Source organism: Neophocaena asiaeorientalis, unplaced genomic scaffold (genome assembly GCF_003031525.2).
Source record: "Neophocaena asiaeorientalis asiaeorientalis breed wild unplaced genomic scaffold, Neophocaena_asiaeorientalis_V1.1 scaffold1090, whole genome shotgun sequence".
Taxonomy (NCBI): domain Eukaryota; kingdom Metazoa; phylum Chordata; class Mammalia; order Artiodactyla; family Phocoenidae; genus Neophocaena; species Neophocaena asiaeorientalis.
The window spans coordinates 379,842-404,625 of record NW_020175322.1 but is presented as its reverse complement, the minus strand read 5'-3'; the positions used below and the strand labels follow the sequence as shown (position 1 = coordinate 404,625).

The following is a 24,784-nucleotide window of genomic DNA, read 5'->3' as shown; positions in this document are numbered from 1 at the left end:
GAGACCCAAAGGAGGGCCAGCCTGGTGGGAAGGCCTGCTCCCCATGTTGGATCTAGATGCTTCCACTCACTCTCTGGGGCATTCTCCTGTCACTCCACCACATTCAGAGGTGAAGTCACCCTTTCAAAGTTGAGTCTGCTGGATCCTTCCTGAGTCAGGGAAGAGGAAAGTGGGTTAGAGCTGGTGCTCTCTTATCGAAGGGTTTGGAGGAGGTCTAATAAATGGTATTTGCTGATGCAACATGGTACATCACAGAAGTGGTCACGAACGGTGGATTTTATGTTGTTTTGGTGGTTTCTGGTTAATGGGACACTGGTTTTAGCTGGAAACCAAAGGGGAGGGAATGGAGAATACTTCGGTACGTTTGCACATTCAGTTCATTCTCTTAGAGGTTCACCCCTCAGTCCTTCACTTCTTTCAAACCAAACAGGGCATTGTGTGCATGATGCAAATATAAACCCTGCTCCACCACATCCCAGGGTCAGTAACAATGACCCGAGGAAGGGAAAACAAAACAGTGCCCAAGTAATTTTACTGCATTATCTAGATAATTGCCTGAATCTGCCACTTTTCTTTGCTGTAGGACAACTGACCACATGTGTTTTCCCTCTCTGAGTGTCCTGTCTATTCTATGAATCCATTCAGACAGCCCAGGCAGGTGGTCTAGCTGGCCACAAAGTCCAAGTGGGACCTACCTCTATAGAAGAGGGGAATCATGCAGAATGGAGGGCGTGGGTGCTGGCCAGGCAGGTGGCTAGACATAGCTAGGCCTGAGAGTAAAGCAGGCTGTGCAGATGAAGGATTGACAGGTGACTCCTTTAGTTTCTGCCTCACAAGACAATGACAAGAATTTGTACCATGAAATGGTATTTCATTGTAATTTTGTTAACTAAATGTATGCTGTTAATAAGAAGGAGATATTATTATCCCCATCTTCAGATTGGGAAATCAAGGTTTGAAGAGATGTAGTGTGATACAGCGGTAATCAGTGAAACTAGAATTTGAAAACAAGTCTGTAGACTCTGAAACCTCTGTGTGCCCCTTCCACTACACTACTATCCTTTGTAAGTTATCACTGGTCGGTCACCATGTTGGATACGGGCTGAGAATTGTATCCTTTTAAGCAGCCGAATTGCCTTATGATGACGGGGATAGGTAGGTAGTAGTTACACCATAATATGATATGCCATAGCTGTTGGATGACCACCCCTTCCTCCAATATGAATATAATTTAGGAAGTCAGTACTTGGAGCCAATCAATTTTGACTCCAGCAGAGCATAGGTAGGGAATAGAACCATCAAGCTGTGGTGAGAATCAGCAAGGGCCATGCTTCCTTCCCTGGAAAGAATGCATTTTCTGGCTCTGAGAACCTCTTGAGAGCTATTACAAGCAAGAGGGTAAAAAGCGGCTGTAGAAATATGGCTGCCCTTTGGCATCTCTTGGCTGGTGCTAAGAACCGGAGCCCAGATCTAAGAGGAGCAAGACCGGCCAAGCCCAACCTGGTGTGTAGGCACTAGGGTCTCAGCGCCTTCATCTGCAGAGTGAAAGATGACCAACTGTTTCAGTTTAACTGGGATGGAGGGCTTTCCCAGGACATGGGACATGGGACAGTCAGTGCTAAAAGCAGTCAGTCCGAAGCAAACTGGGATGTGGGTCACACTAAGTTGTGAGCTCCTAGATGAAATATAAACAGACATGAAGTATTTCGCATGGTGCACAGTGCATGACAGGCACTTGACGTATGTTAGTTCAACTGATCTATGTTAACCCAATTTAAAAGCACTCCTTGGGCTTCCCTGGTGGCGCAGTGGTTAAGATTCTGCCTGCCAATGCAGGGGACACAGGTTTGAGCCCTGGTCCGGGAAGATCCCACATGCCGCAGAGCAACTAAGCCCGTGCGCCACAACTACTGAGCCTGCGCTCTAGAGCCCACGAGCCACAGCTACTGAGCCCACGCACCACATCTACTTAAGCCTGCGCTCCTAGAGCCCGTGCTCTGCAACAAGAGAAGCCACCACGATGAGAAGCCTGCGTACCGCAATGAAGAGTAGCCCCCGCTCGCCGCAACTAGAGAAAACCTGTGTGCAGCAACGAAGACCCAACACAACCAAAAATAATAAATAAATAAATAAAAAATAAAAGCACTCCTTTACGAGTGGACATCTGGTTTGGCTGCTGTCACTGGTACTGAGAAGCTTATGAGATCCTTCTGGTGGGAGGGGTGTGAAAAAGTATTAAGGTCTTCTTCTACTTCTAGGGTCACTAAAAGATCAAAACCACCCCAGGATGAGCAATAAGGGAGAGGAAGGCTATTTTTTGGCCAGGTGTTTGAGCCTCATATGGTTCCAAAGGCTTTAGATTTCATGAGGTCTTTCTTTCCCATTTCTTTTTATTTATTTATTTATTTGTTTGTTTGTTTATGGCTGCGTTGGGTTTTTGCTGCTGCACACTGTCTTTCTCTAGTTGCAGCGAGCGGGAGCTACTGTTCGTTGCAGTGTGTGGACTTCTCATTGCAGTGGCTTCTCTTGTTGCGGAGCACAGGCTCCAGGCACGCGGGCTTCAGTAGTTGTGGCGCACGGGCTTAGTTGCTCCGCGGCATGTGGGATCTTCCCGGACCAGGGCTCAAACCCGTGTCCCCTGCATTGGCAGGTGGATTCTTAACCACTGTGCCACCAGGGAAGTCCCTCTTTCCCATTTCTGATGAGGAAGGAGCAAGCGTTGGGACAGAAGACAAATTTACCTCTAAATCATCTGCTCCACTAAGGAGCTCCTGAGACAGGCTGTGTTTGCAACATAGGAGCAAAGACAATTGGATTTCTTTTAGAGTTCGAAGCTTTAAAATGAGGTGGTTTCCTCTGTCTACTTTACCAACTTGTTTCTGGGAAGGAGTGGTAAAGAGAGGAGCAGAGACAAAGGGGAACAGGAGGGAGGAAAGGAGGAAAGAGTACCATCCTAGGCCTTTTAGGCATGCCCCTCCCCGGTATGTGTGTAGTGGGGGGAGGTTGGGCAGACAGGAAGGCAAATTCAAAATTCCTGAAGGAAGCCTGTATTTGCTCCTGTCTCTCTTCTTGCCCTTGACATCTTAAAACCCGGATTTCCTGGAATTATCAACATAGCATTCAAACAAACAAATCACAAACAAAAACCCCTATTGGAAGGGAATCCTGAGTTAGTGACCTTAAGACCTAAGGGGAAATTAGGGTTGAAAGCTCAGTTTGCAAGTGAACCAATGAAAGTTCTAATAAATACAAAGTTATTATAACCCATATATGTTACCTGGATTTACCTTATTCCTTGAGAGTTAGCGTCCTTACCTCTGCCTAAATTTCTGTGAATTTCCAGCGACTTCCAGTCTCAGTATCACTGTAGCTCCAAGTCCTGCCTGCCGGGCTCACAGTCTCGCTGTGTCTCACCTCCTGTACCTGTTCTCCGCCCTCACCTCCAGCACCAGCTCAGGCATGGGATTCAGTCCTCCTTTGGTCTCCTCCAGATTGGTCACATACCACCTACAAGTGAGCAGCAGGCTTTCTTGAAGTTCAGAACCATGGAGCAGTTTTACCTTGCAGAGATACACAATTTTTAAAGTGAGATACTAGATATCCCCTTTCTTTAAAATCCCCTGGTCACAGGAAATTTCCTATCGGCCACTTTTCTCGGCAGTTTCAGCTTCCTACCATATTGGCAATTCCCACCTCACCCCCACTCCCCCTCGCCAGTTCTGTCACATCTCCTGCTTCTCAGTTTAGGAGGGAGTGAGGGGGTGGGGGGAGAGAGAGAAAGTTTATACTGTAAGAGCAAAGGAGTTTCTCACAGTCCCCAAAGAACAAGCAACCAGGCTCAGCAGGAGGTCGAGCACCCTCTCTGGGACTCATGGCCTTCCCCCTGCTTCTGCTGTAAGTCTGCTTTATTCCTCTCTCTGTGTAGCCTTTTCTGCCTCTCTGTGCCCTCAGCTTCCATTTTACATGCGCCTTCTCTCGGAAACCGTCAGGAAACGCCCAGCTATCTCAGAAACCGAATTCGGAATTTCCAGGCTTGAGTCAGGTGTCTGATTGACTGCTCCTGGTCCAATTAACCATGGCGAAGGGGCACAGGTCAAGCATTCCACAAACAAGGCTATCCGAGAGTCATCCTTTGGGTGGGGGACTGTATGGGCTGGCAGACAACCCCAAAGCTACTGACGACAGGATGGATTCCCATAAACACTGCAAGTCTGCAGATTCACTCCTCTTCCTCCCCAGAGATCATATGTTGAGTTTATGGACTGCTGTCTAGAAAAAAAACCTTACTGACCGTGAAACTATGACTTGGAGTCTTCCAGTCCCCTCTTGAAGACCACCTCAAATGACTGCAAGCATGACTTTGGAGCCCTCAGTTTCTGTCTCTCCCACTCCGCAGTACTCGGGGGCCTTGAGCTTGGTCCCCTACCCAGCTCCATTTCCTTTTTGCTGCTAAGGCTAGTCCCAGCTGCTATACTCATGAGTGTTAAGCAGTGAAATTCACCTAGCAAATATTTAGAGTGTCCATGCTGTGAGCTGAGAGAGAGCACCTCTGAAAAGACTCAGAGCTGAGGACCCTGGGTCCAAGTCCTCACGCTGACTTCCTGGTGGTGCTAAATGCCTCCTGGCTCTTCTAGGAGTTGAAGACTTGCAGGTTGCAGTCCACACGGTGATTTTGCGCTTTGCTCAACTAATGACTGGACAGGTGCCCCCCTCCCTGCCCCCAGTAAAAGCACGATTCTGTTTGCTTCTTCTCGTGTGTTTCCTGAAGCTTGCTCCTGCAGAGGTTGGGTTTCTCCCACAAACTGCTGGTTGAGTCCATACCTCCAGTTGGGCCATCGCTATGTGATTCTTGCTGTGAGCTATCAAGGGGCTATTATCTGTGGCCTTTCTCATTTGCAGATTAACTTGAGTGAAGGGCCCAACAGTGCATTAGAGATGCACTGGTACCCTGATGCAGGAACCCAGCTCACAGAGCTAGGCTTCTGTGGGCCTGAGGGAAGGGAGTGGCCTCAGGGTGGAGTGGGAGGGGTAGAACAGGTATTTAGAAGCTGAAAAGGATTGAGCCCTTGGAATGTTTAAAAGAGCCGTTATTAGGGAGGAAAGTGTCAGACCTGTTGGCAACATCAATCATAGCGATATTTACTGGGTAACTGGCATATGCCAAGCACTGTGCCAACCACGTCACATACATCATCTCATTTAATGGCCACCACAATCCAGTAAAGCAGGTGTGATTATTCCCACTTTATAGATGGAGAAACTAAGGCTAAGATTGCTTAATGCCTTGCCAAAATCCCACTGCTAGTAGTTACCAGAGTCGGGAGTTGAACCTAGGTCTGGGCTCTTAAAGCACCACAAGAGTAAAGAGAATCCTCTGGCGTCCTTGGTGATCTCTCTCTGGGTGTTCCTCTGGGATTTTGAGGTCACCCACAGCCCCTGACTCGGTGTAGCATGCAGGGTCTGCCCCGTGGCGCTCAGGAAGAAATGGGCTGACTTCAGCCACAGTGCGGTACGAACTGTAGAGCCTGGGACCTTTTGAGGGGCCCATCTACTCACTGCCCTGCCCTGCTAAGGAGCCCACCAAAGCAGGAAGTCCTTGGTGGTGGCATTTGCCTGGGGCCCCACACCTAAAAACACAGCCCTGACCCTCTGCTGCTATGTTCTCAGCTTTAAAGTGGGCACACTTGATCCTTGAGCCTCAGGCATGAAGACATGGTAAGGGAGCGCAGGGCAGTGCAGGGTGAGGGCGTCAGCAGACTGCTGTCCTAACCTGGGGCCTGGTGGGGCCTTCTGTGCTGTAAACTAGGTCTCAGATTTCTCATCCTCTCATCCATCGCTAAGCTCTCTCCCAGCTCTGAGACTTAGTGAATTCAGGGTTCAGAGCTCCTTGGAGCGGCAGCCACTCATGACCTCTAATCAACCTTGGCACATTGTAAGTATTCAGTAAGCACTTGTTGAACCAAACCCAGGAGATTAGGAGTTTCTTAGCAGAGCGAAATAATTCCCCAGGAGGGTTCACCACGCACCCTGAAGTGACCAGTTCCCACTGTCCATGGGCTCTCAGAAAATACCCACTGAGTGATAGCTGGCATTTTGTCTTAGAAGCAGACTAAGAGGGAAAGGACCAGGAGTTTGGGTTTAAGGTTGGGGAAGGAGAGAAACCAGCTGCATGGAATATTACTGACCAAGGGTGGTTGCTGTGGAACATGAGGCCCCCCAGCCCCTCTCCCCCTACAACTCCACCTCCACCCTGGGGCTGTGCAGCTGAGAGAATCCAAGGGCCAGGACACCTGCAGCCAAGGCACTTTAGGAGGCCCTGGGGAGTCTCAAGGAAAATCCTACCTTTGCCTCCATAAAGGGGCCTGAGGAGAGGTGGCTGGGCTCCCCTTGGGCCCCCAGGCTTGGCAGGAAGGGCCCATGGGGGAGGGGGAAAGGGGCAGTCCTGCCAGTCCTCTCAGAGCCTGCAGCTGCCACCCCCTGCTGCCGTGGAGACCCGGCTGCCTGCGGGAGGTTCTGCCCCCGCCACAGAGCCCTTCTCTCTCCACCGCACCTGAGAACCCGAGAGCTCTCTCTCACTCTCCCCTCTGCCTTTCTCTCTCTCACACACACACACAATTCTCTTATACTCACAATATCTTTAATTCACTCTCAATATTTTTTCCTCTCATGCTTACTACATCTTCTCACATACAACCCTCTCTCCACTTCCCCAGTCTTTCATACATTCCTTTTCTCTCCCCCCCACCCCCTCCCCCTCTCCCTCTTCTCCTCTCCCCACACCTCCCCTGGTGCTTAACTGGAAACAAAAGTGAGTTTGTTGTGCTCTGCTGGTGGGGAAGAGGACGTGTGAAGGCAGCAGCCAGGGTGGCAGCAGCAGAAACAGGCTGGGGCCAGAGGCAGTGTCCACAGCCGGAGACCCCAGCGCTCAGCTACTCCAGGGAGCAGGTAATGCCCCAGACAGGGCTGGTTCAGGCATCGCCCTCCCTGTCGGGTCTCATCATTTCATGACTGTTCCATTTATTTGCCTTCTTATTTGGCCTTGAAGGCGGAAAGGGATTGCAGATTTAGGGAATGGTAGGCACAAAAGGTCCAAGGAATGATGTGCTCTCCTCTTCAGAGAACTGTGTGTGGTCTGATGTGGCTGGGGTCCAGGGCATGTGGGGTCAGGAGTGGCTGGGGTCCACAGTGTCTGGGCTTAAGGATAGCTGGTGTCCAGGGTGGCTGGGGTCCAGGGTAACTTTGGTCCAGAGTATCCGGGGTCCAGGGTGGCTGGAGTCTGGGGTGTCTGGAGGAGGAACATGACAGAACCTACCAGGGCAGGTTAGGGCCAGATCATGAGGGATGTTTTGAGCCATGTCATAGACCCTAGGCTTTAGGTAATAGAGAGCTATTGAATGTTTTTCACCTGGAGAGTAACGTGACCAAATCTACATTTTAAAAGAGTAGTTCCTGAACTCTGATCTCATGGAGAATTGGTGTGCCCTCTCAGAATCAAGCAGTCATAGTCTTCTCCCAATTTAAGGACAAAATAAGGTTATTTGTTCAATTGTTAAATTTTCTTCTATAAAATTTCCTTAAACCTTTGACGTCTGCTAGCAAGTGTCAATAATCAATAAAAAGGATTAAGTTTAAAGTAGTAGAAAAATTCGGAAATAAAAATCCATTTAAATAAATGCAGTCCATTGAGCTATATACAGATAAATTGGTAGTATCTTCTGCTAGTAAAATTATTTCTAACTCATATGCACAATATTTTATGGTGTTGCTCGAAGAGCACCATGACTCCCAGGAGTCTGCCATGTGAACATGTTTAAAATGTCTTAAAGCAAACTCTGGTGCTACACAGGGAATGGGATGGATGGGGCAAGCAGAGGCAGTGGGAGCAGTAGGTAGCTCTTGCGACGATAGGAATAGGAGATAATGAGAACCTGAGCAAAGGTGGTGGCAATGGTGGGAAAAAGGGAGAGAGCTAAAAAATAGTCAGGAAGTGAGTGGAAGACGTTAGTGTCTGATTTGGACATGGATGATCAGAGAGAAGGAGGCTTCAGGAGTGAGCCCAAGACTTCTCCTCTGCCTGGCTGGGTAGCCAGGAGCACTATTAATCAAAACAGAGGAGGGCAAGGTTGGGGTGTGGGAAGACGGGAGGCAGGGCTGCTTTGAATATGTTGAGATTGACTCGAGAAGGCTGGAGAACTCCCAGATGGAGCAGTCCAGCTGGCAGTCGGAAATGCTCAGTAAGTCAGGACCTAGAGACGCGGGTGACCTCGGCTATAGGGTGACACCAAAAAGAACATGAGGTGGTCCAGTCGGGGTGTAGAAAGAGAGGAGACAAGAAGGCCAAGGAGGAATCCTGGGGAAGATCAAGATTTAAGTGAGACGTGCAAGAAGGGCCAGGGAAGGACACGGAGGAGGAGTCCTCAAAGAGATAGGAAAAAATATCAAGAAAGTGCTATCTTATAAGAACCAAGAGCATTTCAGTTCAGAGGGAGCAGCCAGCACCACTCATGTCCCAGAGACACAAGCCAGACCATAGCTTCACAGTGTTGTAGGTTTGATTGATTTTATTGACTTATTGATTTGAGAATAAAACAAGAGAGATCTGAGAGCAGGGTTGTACACTTGGGTGCTTAGCATAAATGAGATTAGCAGGGTGATAATAGGGAGTAGTGGGGACTGTGGAAAACTGAAATGCATATTCTCATCCATCACTCAGCTCTAATTAATTGTTGTCAGGTAGGAATATGGGCACTGTCATCAGAGTATCTGAATTTTCAAGAAAAGTCAGAAATCTAGATTTTTATATGCAATCTCATAATTCTTTATATTAGCAACAATTTCAAAAACTTTTATACTCTGTGAGGGCCACATTAAACACATCTTTGAGCTTCCAGTTTAAAATCTCTGCCTTAGTCAATGTCCTTAGTGTGGTGGGGATGAATCAGTTGCAGCAGGTTGGGAAATGATTAGGTAAGGAGGAAGTAGAGACAGTGAGTGTAGACCTCCCCTTCAATAAGTTGAGGAGAGAGAAGGGGAAAAAGAGAGCAGCAGAGCTTAGAAGGCAGGCAGGGTCAGGGGAAGGTGTTTCATGGTAGGAAGAGCTGTTTATGGGTTGAGAGAAAGAGGGTGGAGGGAGAGAAGTTGAAGACCCAGGTAAGGAAAGACTGGTTGACGAAATAAGGATCCAGTAGAAGGGAATAGATGGGGCCAGAGATAGGCTAGAGGAAGAACTCTTGTTCAGAGATAGACTCCAGCAGTGGTAAGGACACAGAAGCACTGGAAAGGAGGAAGTTGATGGATTTCATGCCTGGAGGTCTTATTTTCTTGGTGATGTGGGATAAGAGATAGATCAAGAGGCTTGCAGAGAGGAGCAAAAGTTAGCGGTGGCATCGAGGAACATGGGAAAGGGCATGCAAGGATGAGTGGAAGTGGCTGTACTTCTGAGACCTGTTAACAGTGGAAGCCCCCCATTTGTACAGCTGGGTGGTTTTCACCAGAGAGACTCATGAGCCTGAGTGCTAAGCTTGGTGGCAAGGGGGATTGGCACCTGTTATATTCCAGGCCCTGTGTCACGTGTTATTCTCCTTACCTGATTTATTGGGACAATAACCCTGTTCACTCAGACTGAATTCACTCATGAGTAAGTAGCAACTCTGAGATTCATACCCACATCTAGATGGATTGAAAGCCTAGCGTGTGCCTTGCATCCACCATACCACCATACCACACTGCCTCTCCCTGCACCCCAGGACACATTTGAAGAGGTGGAGATTGGGCCAGTGAATTCTTGTTTGGGCATCAGCTGCCTGGTTTTATTGGGAAGTCAAGGAGTAAGAGACTGGAGACTGTGATGAGAAGGGTAGTTGAAATTATTGACCATTGGGAGTCCATGGAGAAATAAGTGAAAGCCAAAGGGATGATAAACTGAGGGGTTAGAGAGGCTTGGAGGAAGAGGAAGACTTGATGAAGCCTAAAGACAGTCAGTGAGAGATTGAACCAGGGCAGGGGCAATGGGATTGGTGAGGAAGGAGAGTATTCTCGAAAACTTTTAATGTGGGAGTGGAGGTGAGAGAAAGAGGTGAGGTGAGAATGATGCCAGCGTGTCTAGCCTGTGCGGTTGGGTGGACAGTTATGCCTCTAACCAAGGCATGCAATGTTGTGTGATACCTCTCTCTCTCCGGCCCACCATGCCCTAGACACACTAACCAGCACACCCCACCTCAGGTCTTTGGCACGCCTGCAGCACTCTTCTTCCAGATATGCAGAAGTGGTTCATTCTCATTTTTCAAGTTCCAATTCAAATACGCCCTCCTCAGAGAGGCCTTTCTTGACTATGCTATCTAATATAGCTCCGTGGTCTTTTTTTTTTCTTTTTCAGAACACTTATTACTACTTATCACTGAACTGAATTTTATGGATTTGTTTACTTGTTTATTGTCTGTATCTGCCACTGGAGAGGCTCAAGAGATCAAGAATATATGGACCTCCTTCACAGCTTTGTTTCCCTACACCTAGACCAATGCCTGGCACATAGTAGGCATTCATTAAATATTGAGTGAGAGAAAGAAGGTAGAGAGGGAGGGAGGGAGGAGGGAGGGAGGAAGAAAGGGAGGCGGGGAGGGAGGGAGGCAAGGAGGGAAGGCAGGAGAAGCATGTTTGGGGAAGAGTATGTGTTCCGCGTCAGAATGCTGACTTGAGGTGCCTGAGAGACACCCAGAAGGCGACATCCCCTGGGCAGTTGGAAAGCAGACTGGGAGCTCAGGGATAGACTGTTAGGTTGCGCATGAAGAAAGTGGGCCCACGTGCCACACTGGCACAAGCACATCCTTTCACATGTCTGATCGCCCCTTCAAGGCCAATGCTGGGAGTTGAGTGTGTGGAGTCCAGTGGAAAAGGGGTCCCTCTGGGCATGTTATGCTCAAGTTGGGACAGAGTTTTTCTCCCCTGTCCTTGCTGCTGCTCTGGCTTTGGCCATTTTCCATCTTTCCTCAGTGTCAGCTACAAGACCCAGGAGTCTGAATACAGACTAAATTCTTTCATGTCTTTTATCTCGAAGAATATCCCACCTACATCCAATCCACAGAAACTTGAGTCTAGCTTTGCCCAGAGGGTGGACTTCGTTTTACTGAATTAGGAAATACTTTTTTTTTTTTTGTGGTATGCGGGCCTCTTACTGTTGTGGCCTCTCCCGTTGCCGAGCGCAGGCTCCGGACGCGCAGGCTCAGCGGCCATGGCTCATGGGCCCAGCCGCTCCGCGGCATGTGGGATCTTCCCGGACCGGGGCACGAACCCGTGTCCCCTGCATCGGCAGGCGGACTCTCAACCACTGCGCCACCAGGGAAGCCCTGGGTCGGGGAATACTTTGCCCTTTGCACTTGTCTCCTGCTGCATTTCAGCTGGCCTCTACCTCCCGTGGGGCACTCAGCACACCTGCTGCCCTCCTTTTGCAGGGTCTCCAGCTGCTGAGCAGCTCCAGGACATCCTGGGGGAGGAAGATGAGGCTCCCAACCCTACCCTCTTCACAGAAATGGACACTCTGCAGCACGACGGAGACCAGATGGAGTGGAAGGAGTCGGCCAGGTGAGGCAGAACCCCGGAGACAGGTAGAGGGGCCTTTCCACTGCAGTCTGCCCGGGCCCAGGCGGAGCTGACCAGTGGCATCTCATACCTTGAGTTCTACTAGGGCGCTTCCTGGCCCCAAAGACCCACCTACTTGCCTTCCTTGGTGTCCAGAACTGGGTTGGATGCTAAGGAGCAAACAGAAACTTATGGCTTTGTCTCATCCTCAGAGAAATGAAAATCCTGGTGGGAAAGTAGAACAGATACCCATGAAACCATGAGAGAATAACACAAGGGCATATATCCTTTCATGTCAAGTGGTTCAAACTAAATGTTGTAGAAGGGAAAGCACCAAGCAGGCTGGGGCAGACAGGAGTGCTTCCTGGAGGAAGAAGAATGCATGCCAGGAAAAACCTACTTGGGGAGCTCCAGTGAGCACTGAAGCAAAGGGATTTGGCAGAGTCTGGGGCAGGACAAGCAGAGCGTAGCCCTGGAGGCACACGTGGGGAGCAGAGAGAGCTGTGTATGTAGGGGCAGTAGAAGGAAGAGAAGAGCCAAAAGGCTGGAGGAGAACCACACGGTGAAGTCACTGGAGCCAAGGGAGAATCAGGGTAAGGAGTAGCGCTGGCCATACCCAGTGCCCGGGGCAGAGCAGCCTCTAAATAGAGCTGGACTGATCAGCGGCCTCAAATGCTGCCAAGGGCTCAAGGAGAAGGCAAAATACAGTAGGGGCAGCAGGAGGGGCTGGTGAGAGGAGGAGGGACCCTGGGACAGAAGTTGAGAGTCTGCAAGCAGAGCATACCAATGTTTCTCAACCTTTTTTTGGATTAATGTCCCCCCCACCAAAATTTTAAATTTAAATTAACTTTGTTAAAATAGAATTAAATTTATTTCTAATGAGAGGAATGAAATGCTAAGAAATTAAATGTTGTCAGGTAGGTTTGAGCTTTGGAGTGCCACAAACCATTGTAATATCTTAAACTTTTTTTGCTCTCCTAAGAACCAATTCTTGCCGCCTTGGGGCTGATATTGCCCCCGTTGAGAATGCCTGAACGAACTGCCAAGCTGTGCCCAAGGTGGCTTGGCCTGGGGGCCACCATGACACCCAGGACCTGGCAGCTGCCCCAATCACAGCCTGGGCCCCTTTCTTACCTACCAACCTCACTCACCTCAGTAGCTGTTCTGTAGAACGAGGTGCGGATTTAACATTCCCAAGCTTCCCCCTCCAATCTCTCCTGGAAAAAGTAAAAAAGAAAAAAGCCTATTGAGTGACTAGCAAATTCCTGCAGGCCTCAGAAGGAATGAATTCCTAGCCTCACAGCTGGGCCCAATCCCTGTCTGGAAGCTGTGGAGCCTCTTCTTATCAGCCCATTCAATGAGCCCTTACTACATGCTAAACAGCTCGCAGGCTCATCTCATTCAAGCTGCACGATGATCCTGAGGAGGCAGGAAATATTATCATCCTCGTTTTATAGATGAAGATAGTGAGGTTTAGAGGGTCAAATAGATGCAAGGGTCAGAGCCTGCAGGTAGCTGAGTCTGGATGCTAGCTAGCCCAGGGCTATCTGACTCCAACTTGAGTGCTTACGAACTTTGTCATGTTTTCTCCAATTTCTCAGCCACTTCTCTCCCCTTCCTTCAACTTCCAGGGACTCTGTTTTGATTTCCATGGGAGGACATAATTCTGGAGGGAATTCACCTGGTGTGAGAGATAAACGGTGACAGCCACAGAGCCCAGGACATCCATCCAGGGCTGATAAGAGAGGGGAGGACATTTCAAATGACCGGGGCCCAGTCTGTGCTACTGTGGCCTAATGCCTCTGAGGGGCTTGTACCTCCCTGGGCAAATGACTTTCTTGTCCAAGGTGGGCATATAGAGAGAAGGAAAGTTGAGAAAGGCCTTCTCCAAGGCCCAGTAGGGAGAGGGTGACTTCTCCCTACCCTGGGTAAGGTGTGCATGCAGAATCCCTGGTAATAGTTGCCAGGACCAGACTTTCCATGAGGGCCTATCATACGCACCCACAGAGCCCTTGCTGAGAAGGCCCCAGGGCTCTCAGAGACATGATTGCTGCCATAGACGAAATACCCAGTTTCTCTCTGAGTGTTGATCCATAGAGCCTTGCTCACTATAGACCCTGCAATGAAAGTGATAAACTGTAGATAATGATGTTTCAGGAAGAAGGCTCCTTTAAAATTTAAAGGGGCCTGGGGTTACCATCTGCAAACCAGGTTGTTTCCCCACAAGGCAGGCTTTCCAAGGACAGCATTTGAGGAGCCCTGGGAAGGGCCCCACTGTAACCCAAGTGGACCTCAAACCCATAGCGAGAGGAAAGTGGAGGCTGGAAGAAGTTAAACAGCTGAACCCAATTCCAGGTAGATGGAGAAAGGAGCATCTTGAGGGCCAGCTTTGGGGCAGGAAGCAGTGGGGGGAGAGCCGCTCAGGCCTCCTTATCTCGAGCTCCTTTCTCCACCCCAGCCTCCTTTAATCTTCTCTCCAGCTCTCCCCGGCTGGTTTGCAGCTCACTGTTGGAGGTCTGAGCAGTAGGCCTCTGCAGAAGTCAGAGACAGGGTTTGGTTATCGGTGAGCAAGTCCTCCTTGGCCTGGACAGCTGTGCTGGGGGCTCCTCCTAGCAAACTGCATCAGTAGAGGTGCTCCGGGCCAGGCCTGTTTGGGGCCTGTCACCCCACCAAAAAATGGGAAGAATTTCCCTCAGCTGACAGGCTGTGCCATCTACTCAGGGAAGGCAGAGGTCTCGAAAGTTTCCAGAATACAAGCATCAGCAAATCCTAGTGGGTTCTGGGCCTTCTTGGAATAACAGGAGAAAATGATAGGAGGCGGGAACAACCCGTCATGTGGACACTCAGGCCCTGAGAGGGTTGCAGGTTTGTACCCACATCAAAGAGATTGGGGGAGGGGACCTTTTAATAAAAGTATTTAATTTGTTACGGGAGTGTTTGCTTTATTGAGTTAGGAGATTAACAGAGTGAAAATCTCAAATCCGCAAGGAATTTTCCCCGGCAGTGCTTTTCTGGGGGTTATTAGTTTGGGGGATGTTTTGGGCCCTTGGGGAAAGAATCGCCACTGGGCAGATTTAACTGGTTTTTTGAGCTCCACTGAGCCTGGCCCTTTGTGCATGATGGGAATTGTGTGTGTGGGCATCATTTCTAATGTGATCAATGCTGGTAGGTCAGGCTGTCAATAAGATAGATTTTTATTAAATTTGTCTCTTTTGCGTTCCCGGGAGGGGAGTGCAGCTAGCTTTTTGCTGATACTGACCTTGCCTGAAGGGAGGCTTGGGTTGGGTGGGGCGGGGTGGACCCCCTCACTGTGAGCAAACAATTTACCCATAATTCCATTGTCTCTCAAGCTTGAATCTGCCTGGCTGCAGGGGATGAAGGGAGGAGAATGATCTGGGCTGGAAGCCAGCCAAGTGTGGAGGGGCTTTTGGTGTTACTCAAAAATAGAGCTTTGAGCCTTCCATGAATTCTGAAAGCAAACTCCAAATCCAAGCTGCCTCTGATCTCAAGTCAGAGCAGACCAAAAGCGTGAACTTGCCGGAATGTTCTTATAAGACACATATGCTCTGAAAAGATTCCTGCCGTGACCAGGAAAGGGCAGAAAGAGGGGCAGGAGAAGTAGGTCGTCTTAGTTGGGTCAGACCAGAACAGTACATTTTCAAAAGCCCCTCCACACATAGGCAGGGATGCTTTCTCACTCTGTATATAATGGAAGAAGAAGCCTGAACTTTGTCTCAACCCTGAAACTGTTCCTGCTTACTACCTTGAAGCATGTTCTCCTACCATCATTTTACCTCTTAGGCTGGAGCAGAAGATGCCCCAGCCCTCTGGTCTCACCACTCACCTGGGATCACCCTTATGGCGCCCCAGCTGCCCTCTCTATGTAGAAAGCAGAGCGGGGAGCTGAGAGCTCTTAGTATAGACATCAACAAACCTCACTCATTCATTCAACTACTATTTACCAAATGTTTACTGTCTGTAAGCCCTGAGCCAGGTGCTTAGAGATACAAAAAACATGGCAGATGCCATCCCGGCTCGCTCAGGCTCTCAGTCTAATGGGGCACAGAGGTAAATAACTAGATACTTGATGATGAGGTTCTAAGAAAGCACAGTGTAGGGGCACTTAACCCAGACAGGAGGGATCAAGGCAGATGTGCAGGAAGAAGAGTTGTTCACATAGACACCTGAAGGATGGGTCAAAGTTAGCCAAGAGAGGGTACGGAAGGGGGAAGAGGCCCCTGGAACAGGGGAAACAGACACAGAGGAAGCGGCAGAAGTTCCCTGTAGCTGGACTAGAGAGGGAGTGGCCAATGATGCAGGTCCTACGCAGACCATGTTGTGGAGTTTGAACTTGATGCTGAGAGATCTGGAGGACCACTGAGGGGTTTGAGGCAGGAGAGAGACAGGATTGTCTGTTTGAGAGAGATCACTCAGGCTTCAATGTGAAGAATGTATAAAAGAAGGTAAGACTGGGCCAGTTAGGAGGCTGGTCCAGGTGAGAGGTGATGAGATTCTGAACCAAGATGTTGACAGTGGGAATATAGAGAAGGTGTGGATTTGAGACATATTTTTGAGTGTATAATTATATATATATAATGTATAGTGTATCTGTATTTCCTTTTAAATATACTTTATTATTTAGAGCAGTTTTAGATTCACAGCAAAACTGAGCAAAATGTACAGAGTTCCTAGGTGCCCTCTGGCCCTATACACGCACAGCCTCCCCCATTATCAACATCCTCCACCAGAGTGGTACATTTGTCACTGTTGATGAACCTACATTGACATCATTAGCACCCAAAGTCCATAGGGTTCATATTTGGTATTGTACTTTCTATATGTACTATAATATGTATGTACTATAATACATGTCATTATACATTTTTAGATAAATGTATAGTGACATGTATCCACCATTACAGTATCACATGGAATAGTTTCACTGCCCTAAAAATTGCCTGTGCTCTGCCTATTCATCACTCTTTCCTTCCTAATTTTTGGCAACCACTGGTCTTTTTACTGGATTTGAGACATATCTTAACAGGACTTAATGACAGATGGCATGTGGGAGAGAAGGATAGTCAAGGAGATGCCCAGGTTTCCAGCTTGAGCAAGTGGGTAACTTGTGGTATCAATTTAGGAAACACAAGAGGAATAGTAAGGTTTTGTTGTGTTGGGTATTTTGCTTTGTTTTCTTTGGGGGAGGTTGATGATGAGTTTTGCACATGTTATGTTTGAGGAAACTCCAAGTGGAGATATCCAGCAGATCAGCATGTAGACATAGAGACCTGGAGCTCAGTGGAGAAGCATAGATTTGTGAGCCATTCGCATCTAGATGGAAATCAAACCCAAAGAAAAGGATAAGTTTGCCCCCCCAAGATCTGTGAAATGAGGAGAGCACCCAGGACAGAGCCCCCTAGAACACTAACGTTTGAGGGATGGGCAAAGGAAGCGGAACCCACAATGGATGGAGACTGAGAAGGGGCAGCCAGAGAAGTAGGAGGGGAATGAGAAGAGTGCTGTGTCCAGCAAACAGGGGCAAGATGGGGAGTGGCCAAAAAGTAGGGGAAGAACTGAAGAGTATCCACAGGATGGAGGGACACAATGGTCTCGGGAGAGGGAAGGGGACAGAGGGTGGAGAAGAGAGTCAGGAGGACCAAGGTGGGTTCTCTTGGACAGTTCCTCTAATGTGCTTGTCTGTGAAGGGCAGGAGTCTCTCCAGGCGAACATGGGGTCAAGGGAAGCTTTCGTTCTTTTGAGAAAGATGAGTGAATTGAGTGCTGATGGAAAGGGGCCAGATGAAAGAGAGTGGTTTAAAGATGCAAGAGGGAGAGAGGGCCTGCTGGATGGAGGGTGCAGGGCCCCGGGCACAGTTTGGGGGCTCGCCCAGCCAGAAAGGCCCACACCTGTACCCTGTGACAGGCCCGAGGGAGCAGGGGGCAGGGAAGTTGCAGCAAGGTTTGGGGGCTCTGAGCGGGAGTTGAGAGTTCTGAGCTGATAATTCCCATACTATCTCTCATTTGAAGAGAGAGCAGAGTGGAAGAGCTGACTGGAGGAGGTGCAGATTGCCAAGTGGTTCTGAGGCAGGTAAGCAGCTCCAGACCCTGGCCGTAGTGGAGCCATGCATGGAGATTTATGGTCAGAGGAAAGATTTTAAGGTTGTCTGACTCTGACTTGATGCTTATCTACTGGCTCAAACAATTATACTCATAATCATACGTCATTGTCAAGCTACTTTCACATCCAGTGTCTAGCATGGTCTTTGCTTCTCTCTCCTCTAGTCAAATACTGGTGTCTGACATACAGCACTGAGTCAGTTGAAGGTGTAGAGCATAATGCTTTGACTTTCACACATCATGAAATGATTACCACGGTAAGTTTAGTGAGCAGCCATCATTTCATACAAAGTTAAAGGAATAGAAGAAAAATTGTTTTCCTTGTGATGAGAACTCAGGAGTTCCTCTCTTCACAGCTCTCCTGTATAACACACAGCTGCGTTCATTATATTTAGCATGTGTACATCACAGCCTTCGGACTTATTTATCTCATAACTGGGAGTTTGTACTTTTGACCACTTTCATCCAATTCTCCCTACCCCCACCGCCACCTCTGGTAACCACAAATTTGATCTCTTTTACTATGTCTGTCTGTTGGATTTGGAAGTATAATTGACCTACAACACTATGTTAGTTCCTGTTACACAACATAGTGATTCAATATTTCTCTACATTTCAAAATAATGACCACAATAAATCTAGTTCCCATCTGTCACCAAAGTTATTATATAGCTTTTGACTGTATTCCCCACACTGTACGTTTCATATCCGTGACTCATGTATTTGGCAACTGAAAGGTTGTACCTGAGTCTCTCTCACCTGTTTCTCTCCTTCCCTCAGCCCCCTCTCCTCCGGAAACCACCTGTTTGTTCTCTGTATCTATGACTCTGCATCTGTTTTATTATGTCTGTCCTTTTGTTTTGTTTTTTAGGTTCCATCTACAAATAAAATCATACAGTATTTGTCTTGCTCTGACTTATTTCACTTAGCATAAAAGCCTCTAGGTCCATCCACGTCACAAACGGCAAGATTTCATTTTTTTTATGGCTAAGATTCCATATATAATGGAATATATATGTGTATACATATATATATTTTATCCATTCATCTGTCGATGGACACTTGCATAACTTGGCTATTGTAAATAATGCTGTAATGAACATAAGGGTGCGTATGTCTTTTCTAATTAGTGTTTTTATTTCTTCGGATAAATACCAGGAGGGAAAATGTGATTTTATGTGAATCAGAACCTGGACCAAGTCCCAGGTAGAAGTGGGCATGGTTCCCCCAGGCCTCAAAGTCCCTGATTCTAGCCAGCACTCTCACTTGTGAGTTGTGTGAACACAGTATGGGGACTGTGCTAGGGTCATTCATCCCCCAGGGACTTAGTGATCACTTATAGTTAGCACAGCCAGGGCAGGTCTGCATGAGGCCTAGCAGACCAGAAGGGGCCACCTTCAAAGGGTCTGCAGTCAGGTTGGGGAAGCACCAGTCCACATCCATAGTGACAGCCAGGCAGTGATGCAAGGCCTCACACAGTGGACTGAGGATGGTAAGGTTAGATTAGCTGGCCAGAGAGTGTGACAGTAAGGCTAGTTCAATGAGGAGAGCTCCTTTGGCAGGAACTCTTTATGCTAAAGTCAAGAGCCCCTCCCACCCCCATCTGATATGTCTAGCTCTGCAACTACAGCCCAAGCTCAAGTGAGCTGTCACAACCTGTGCATGCTGCCCAAGGGAAAGAGGAATGCCACTGTCATTGTCAGGATATTTTAGGCTGCAAGTAACAGAAGCCCATTCAAGCTAACTTATGCAAAAAGAGGGAGCATTACCAGAACACAGGGTGACCGCATGGTACCCAGGGACCGTCAGATCTCTCAAGGCCTGGGCCTGGGAAGCCAAGCTGTTTTCTTTTTCTGCTTCTGGTCTCTGCCTCTCTCTGGGTATCTTTTTTTACCCTTCTGCAGCCAGCTTCTTCCACGTGTCCCTGTCCTAGGCCATTCCTCAGCCTCTATGCTTACATCTACTCTACTCAAGGGACCATCCCAGAATGTGTTCCTCAATCCACCAATTTCTAATTCTTCAGAGATAATCTAATTTGCCCAACTTTGGTTGTCCCATCATTGTGCCCCAGATCAGAGTTACGGAGAAGTATGGAAGGGCCGGCCATAGCTTGGAGACTACATCGGTATGGATGGCAGCAGAGCAGACACTCCAAACATATCTTTTACACGTATGTAATAGTAAAACTATGCACTTTATGCATTGGCCGCAGTTGTGCTTCTCATGCCAACCAGAACTTTTAGCATTCTTCAAGTTGCCCATGAGAGTATAGGTGGTGGAGTTTTGCAAAACCATCCCCCTCTTGGGCAGGCACCTCAGAGGTCATGCCCTATCTTTGTAATGGACACCAGGGGATGTCACTACAACACCACACCAATCCCTAGGGTAGTGGAAAAGGGGAAGCTCTAACCTGTGGATCTAGGAGAACTTTGGAAAGTTTGTCTTATCCACCACACCTTTCTTCTTTCATTCTAAAAACGTTTTAGGGGACGCTGTGTTAGGTCCTGTGGGAAAATTAAAAGGAGTAAAGTATGAATCTGTTCTCAGAATGCTTATTGTCTGGTGCAGGTGTCAACAAAAGTATCTGTTAAGGGCCAAACGGACAGCGTTTCAGGCTTTTTGCTCATATATGATCTCTTCTTCCTCTGCTTTCTTCTTCTCCTTCTTTTTATCGCAACCTTTTGAACATTTAAAAACCATTCTTAGCTAGCTGGCCATATAAAAACAGGCTGTGGTGTGCTTTTAAGCTGTAGGGCATGGTTTTCCCACCCCAATCTAGTGTAACAGGCAGACGTGTGCTCATACACACAGATAACTAAAAACCAGGGCAGTACGTGGGAAGTGGTGCGAACATGGCTCTCTGTCAAAAGACTTGCCCTCAAACCCTGTCTCTTGTAAGCTGCTTGATCTTGGGCAGCCTCCTCATCCTCAAAGGGTCTCCTTACCTACATGAGAGTAGTGACAGACCTACCTCGGCGATAGATTTGCGGATTGAAGCCTATAATATATGTAAAGTGCTTAGCATAGCGTCTGGCACATAGAAGGTACTCAGTAAGCTTTAACCATTGTCAGTATTATCGTGCATGTGACAAAGTGCATGGGAGTCAGAGGAAGGAGTGGTCTCTGCAAGCTGGGCCCCTGGGGGAGCTTTGTCATAAAGGAGGTAGCCTTTGAATTAGGCCCTGAACAGCAGAGGTGGAAGAGAGAACATCCAGGTGTAGGAGGGTGTATCTCCTGAGGGACTGCTGGCAGATTCTGAGGGAGACTGACAAGTCTATAAATGACAGGCCCATCAGGTAATTACAAATGCCCTCTGGACACACAGACAAGTAGCCCTCAGAGAAGTTTGCCTCCAGAAGTCTTCCCTGAAGGAGCCAGTTCAGAATTTGCCAGTAGCTTTGTCTGATGGCATTCACTTAGCCGTGGGGTCCTCCTTACCCCTGAATGAAGACATAATGTGTGTTCACCAAATGCATGAACTGGGAGCAAGCCCTCCCCACCCCATTCAATTCTCCACAGCTCTGGGAATGCCACCCCTCTGCCCCATCCCTGCCAGCTGCACTACTGGGTACACTTTTGGGGAAGAAGTGGTTCTCCAGTAATGCCCAAATCGCACTGCATAACTAAAGGTCCTTAGAGGAGACTCCTAGGTTAGTAAGAGGAAAGACTTTCAATCACAGGGAGTTAGCCATGGAAGTTCATGGGTTCATTCCAGAACAATCTAAGAGGTCTCCACCTCTCTAGTCCCAGGCCCAGGCAAATCTCATTTGCAGGGATGGAGGATTCCAGACATCTTATTCTGAGTCTATTAAACATTTGAATCACTTTGCTAATGTGCCTCATTCTGATTCTATAATTTTCTGATGATAATTTGATTTTCCGTGTATGGCTGCCTATAAGGAGAGAATGCAAGGGCTAGAAGATGAGAATGACTAACCCTTATAACTGTTGTACATCTCATTGTAAATTAAATAAATTGGCCTTTGGGTTTATACATCAACCCTTGTGAACTTGGTTAGTGTTAGTCAATATCCCTGGACCTAATCATCTCTGGGACAATAAAAGGACAAATTTCTGAGTCTAGTCTGGAGTGGATACCCCAAGAGGCCAGTGGGGCCTTTCTGGTGCCGTCAGCCCCTCTTTGTACCTTCTAAACTCCTGCATATGGATGTTGACCCATGCCTGCTTGCTCAGTCTTACATACTTAACAGTCTTTTAAATTCACTGTCAAGTTTGGTTTGTGAACATATTACTGAACTCAGATTTGGCTGCTCACCACTTGAAAGCCAATGCTCAAGAGACAAGTGCTGGTAGGAACAGAAAGTTTGCTTTATTCAGGAGGCCAGCAACCTGGGGAGATGGCAAACTCCTGTCCAAAAGCCAGCTCCAAAGATTCTGCTCAACCATGAAAGTTTTTTGTTTGTTTGTTTTTGTTTTGACCATGAAAGTTTTTAAAGGGAGAATCATTTGGGGAGGATGTCAGTCTTCATTATCTTCCACTGTGTGCTGACTCTCTTTTGATTGGTTGGTGGTGAGGTAATGGGCATTGTTCCAGGAATCTTGTGCTCAGCCTGAAGTTACCATCCCCCACCTGGGTGGCGGGCGGCTTTAGTTCCCACAGAAGAACTCAAAGATACTATTATGTATATTCTTTGAGGAGGAACCAGGACCCTGCCCCACTGGCTGCACTTATTGTTTCCTGACTGATCCTCCTTAGTTTCTGCATTCTTTCCCTTCCCTTATAAACAATTGTTTCAATCTGCTCTTCAGAACTCTGGGAAGGTCAAGGAGGCTGAATGAAGCTTATTTCCTTCAAACAAGAAACGGGGGACACAGAAAGAATTTGTACCCAGGAGGGCCCCACAGGGTCCTGCTCCCTTTCAAACATGCACACCATATGTGTAGTTTTAATCAGTTGTATAAATAGCTTTTTACATTATTTCACATACATATTTTAATGCATGTGTTTGTCATCGTGTAGTATGAATTTGCCAAATAAATTGTAGGAATGGGCAAGAATTTGCTTAGGAGTTCGTCTTTTGAAAAACTTTCCTCCTGTAAATCATCTCTTGGTGCCTCTGTCAAAGACTGAACCTAGGGAGTATCTGATGGTTCTCCGGTATCTCTAGGACAGTTCTTCACTGCCCCATAAGAGAATTAACACTGGCCTTTGGTTTCTGCTGGAAAATTCAGGGCACTGATATGACTCAATGTGGAGTTAGAGAGCTTTGCTGGATAATGAGGATAAACTGACTTTCACATTATTTTTAAGAAATGAATCTGTTAGTATCACAAAATTTATTACAAACAAGCCTCAGGCAGAAAGTGAAAACACTGTCTTGATGCTTTGTAACTAATACATGGAAGTCAAGTCTTAGGATGATGGCTGATGGGGTGGGCATGGAAGAGTAACAGAATAAAAGTCAATGAGCCTACATAGAGAATTAACACAGTGTGGGTATGTACGTTACAACTTTTAGGTGAGTAAACTTAACTTCATCTGAGAAATAAATTCATACAGTTCTAAGTCTTAAAACAAGTGTTGAGAGGCAACATAAACTTATCATTAAAGGTTGCATTGTATAGGAAACTAAATTTTTAAAAAATATTTAAATCAGGGTGTCCTAAGAGTAATTTTTACAAAGAAATTAGCCACATAATTTAATGATATTGATACGCAAAATAAGTGCAGAAGGAAGGGACCTTCACTCTAATTGCCATAGATATAGATATAGATTTAGATATGGATATATAGATTTAGATTTAGATATAGATATAGATTCCAGATTTTACTCTTATCCAACCACACATAATGGTCCGCTCATTGCTTTGTCTTCTCAAAGACCTGTGTCTTCCTTTTAAAAAGTATTGTTTCTCAGACCCCTAGATTCTTTTTTTTTTTAACATATTTATTAGAGTATAGTTGCTTTACAGTGGTGTGTCAGTTTCTGCTTTAAAACAAAACAAAGTGAATCAGTTATACATATACATATGTCCCCATATCGCTTCCCTCTTGCATCTCCCTCCCTCCCACCCTCCCTATCCCACCCCTCTAGGTGGTCTCAAAGCACTGAGCTGATCTCCCTGTGCTATGTGGCCACTTCCAACTAGCTATCTATTTTACGTTTGCTAATGAATATATGTCCATGCTACTCTCTCACTTTGTCCCAGCTTACCCTTCCCCCTCCCCGTATCCTCAAGTCCATTCTCTATTAGGTCTGCAACTTTATTCCCGTCTTGCCCCTAGATACTTCTGACCATTTTCTTTTTTTTTTTAGATTACATATATATGTGTTAGCATACGGTATTTGTTTTTCTCTTTCTGACTTACTTCACTCTGTATGACAGTCCCTAGGTCCATCCACCTCACTACAAATAACTCAGTTTCATTCCTTTATATGACTGAGTAATATTCCATTGTATATATGTGCCACATCTTTATCCATTCATCTGTTGATGGAAACTTAGGTTGTTTCCATCTCCGGGCTATTGTAAATAGAATTGCAATGAACATTTCGGTACATGACTCTTTTTGAATTATGGTTTTCTCAGGGTATATGCCCAGTAGTGGGATTGCTGGGTCATATGGTAGTTCTATTTGTAGTTTTTTAAGGAACCTCCATACTGTTCTCCATAGTGGCTGTACCAATTCACATTCCCACCAGCAGTGCAAGAGTGTTCCCTTTTCTCCACACCCTCTCCAGCACTTATTGTTTCTAGATTTTTTGATGATGGCCATTCTGACTGGTGTGAGATGATATCTCATTGTAGTTTTGATTTGCATTTCTCTAATGATTAATGATGTTGAGCATTCTTTCAAGTGTTTGTTGGCAGTCTGTATATCTTCTTTGGAGAAATGTCTATTTAGGTCTTCTGCCCATTTTTGGATTGGGATTTTTGTTCTTTTGATATTAGGCTGCATGAGTTGCTTGTATGTTTTGGAGATGAATCCTTTGTCATTTGCAAATATTTTCTCCCATTCTGAGGGTTGTCTTTTTGTCTTGTTTATGGTTTCCTTTGCTGTGCAAAAGCTTTGAAGTTTCATTAGGTCCCATTTGTTTATTTTTGTTTTTATTTCCATTACTCTAGGAGGT

The 24,784-nt window shown here is 47.0% G+C and overlaps 1 protein-coding gene across 1 annotated transcript in view; it reads left to right on the top strand.

Moving 5' to 3' along the window:
• The window catches only part of SLC4A5 (solute carrier family 4 member 5), an 85,923-nt gene that overhangs the window by 6,345 nt on the left and 54,794 nt on the right, over positions 1-24,784 (top strand). Inside the window, exon 3 of the mRNA XM_024765661.1 lies at positions 11,448-11,577. Within this exon, the coding sequence (XP_024621429.1) occupies positions 11,448-11,577 (130 nt within the window). The remainder of the gene's footprint in view (positions 1-11,447; positions 11,578-24,784) is intronic.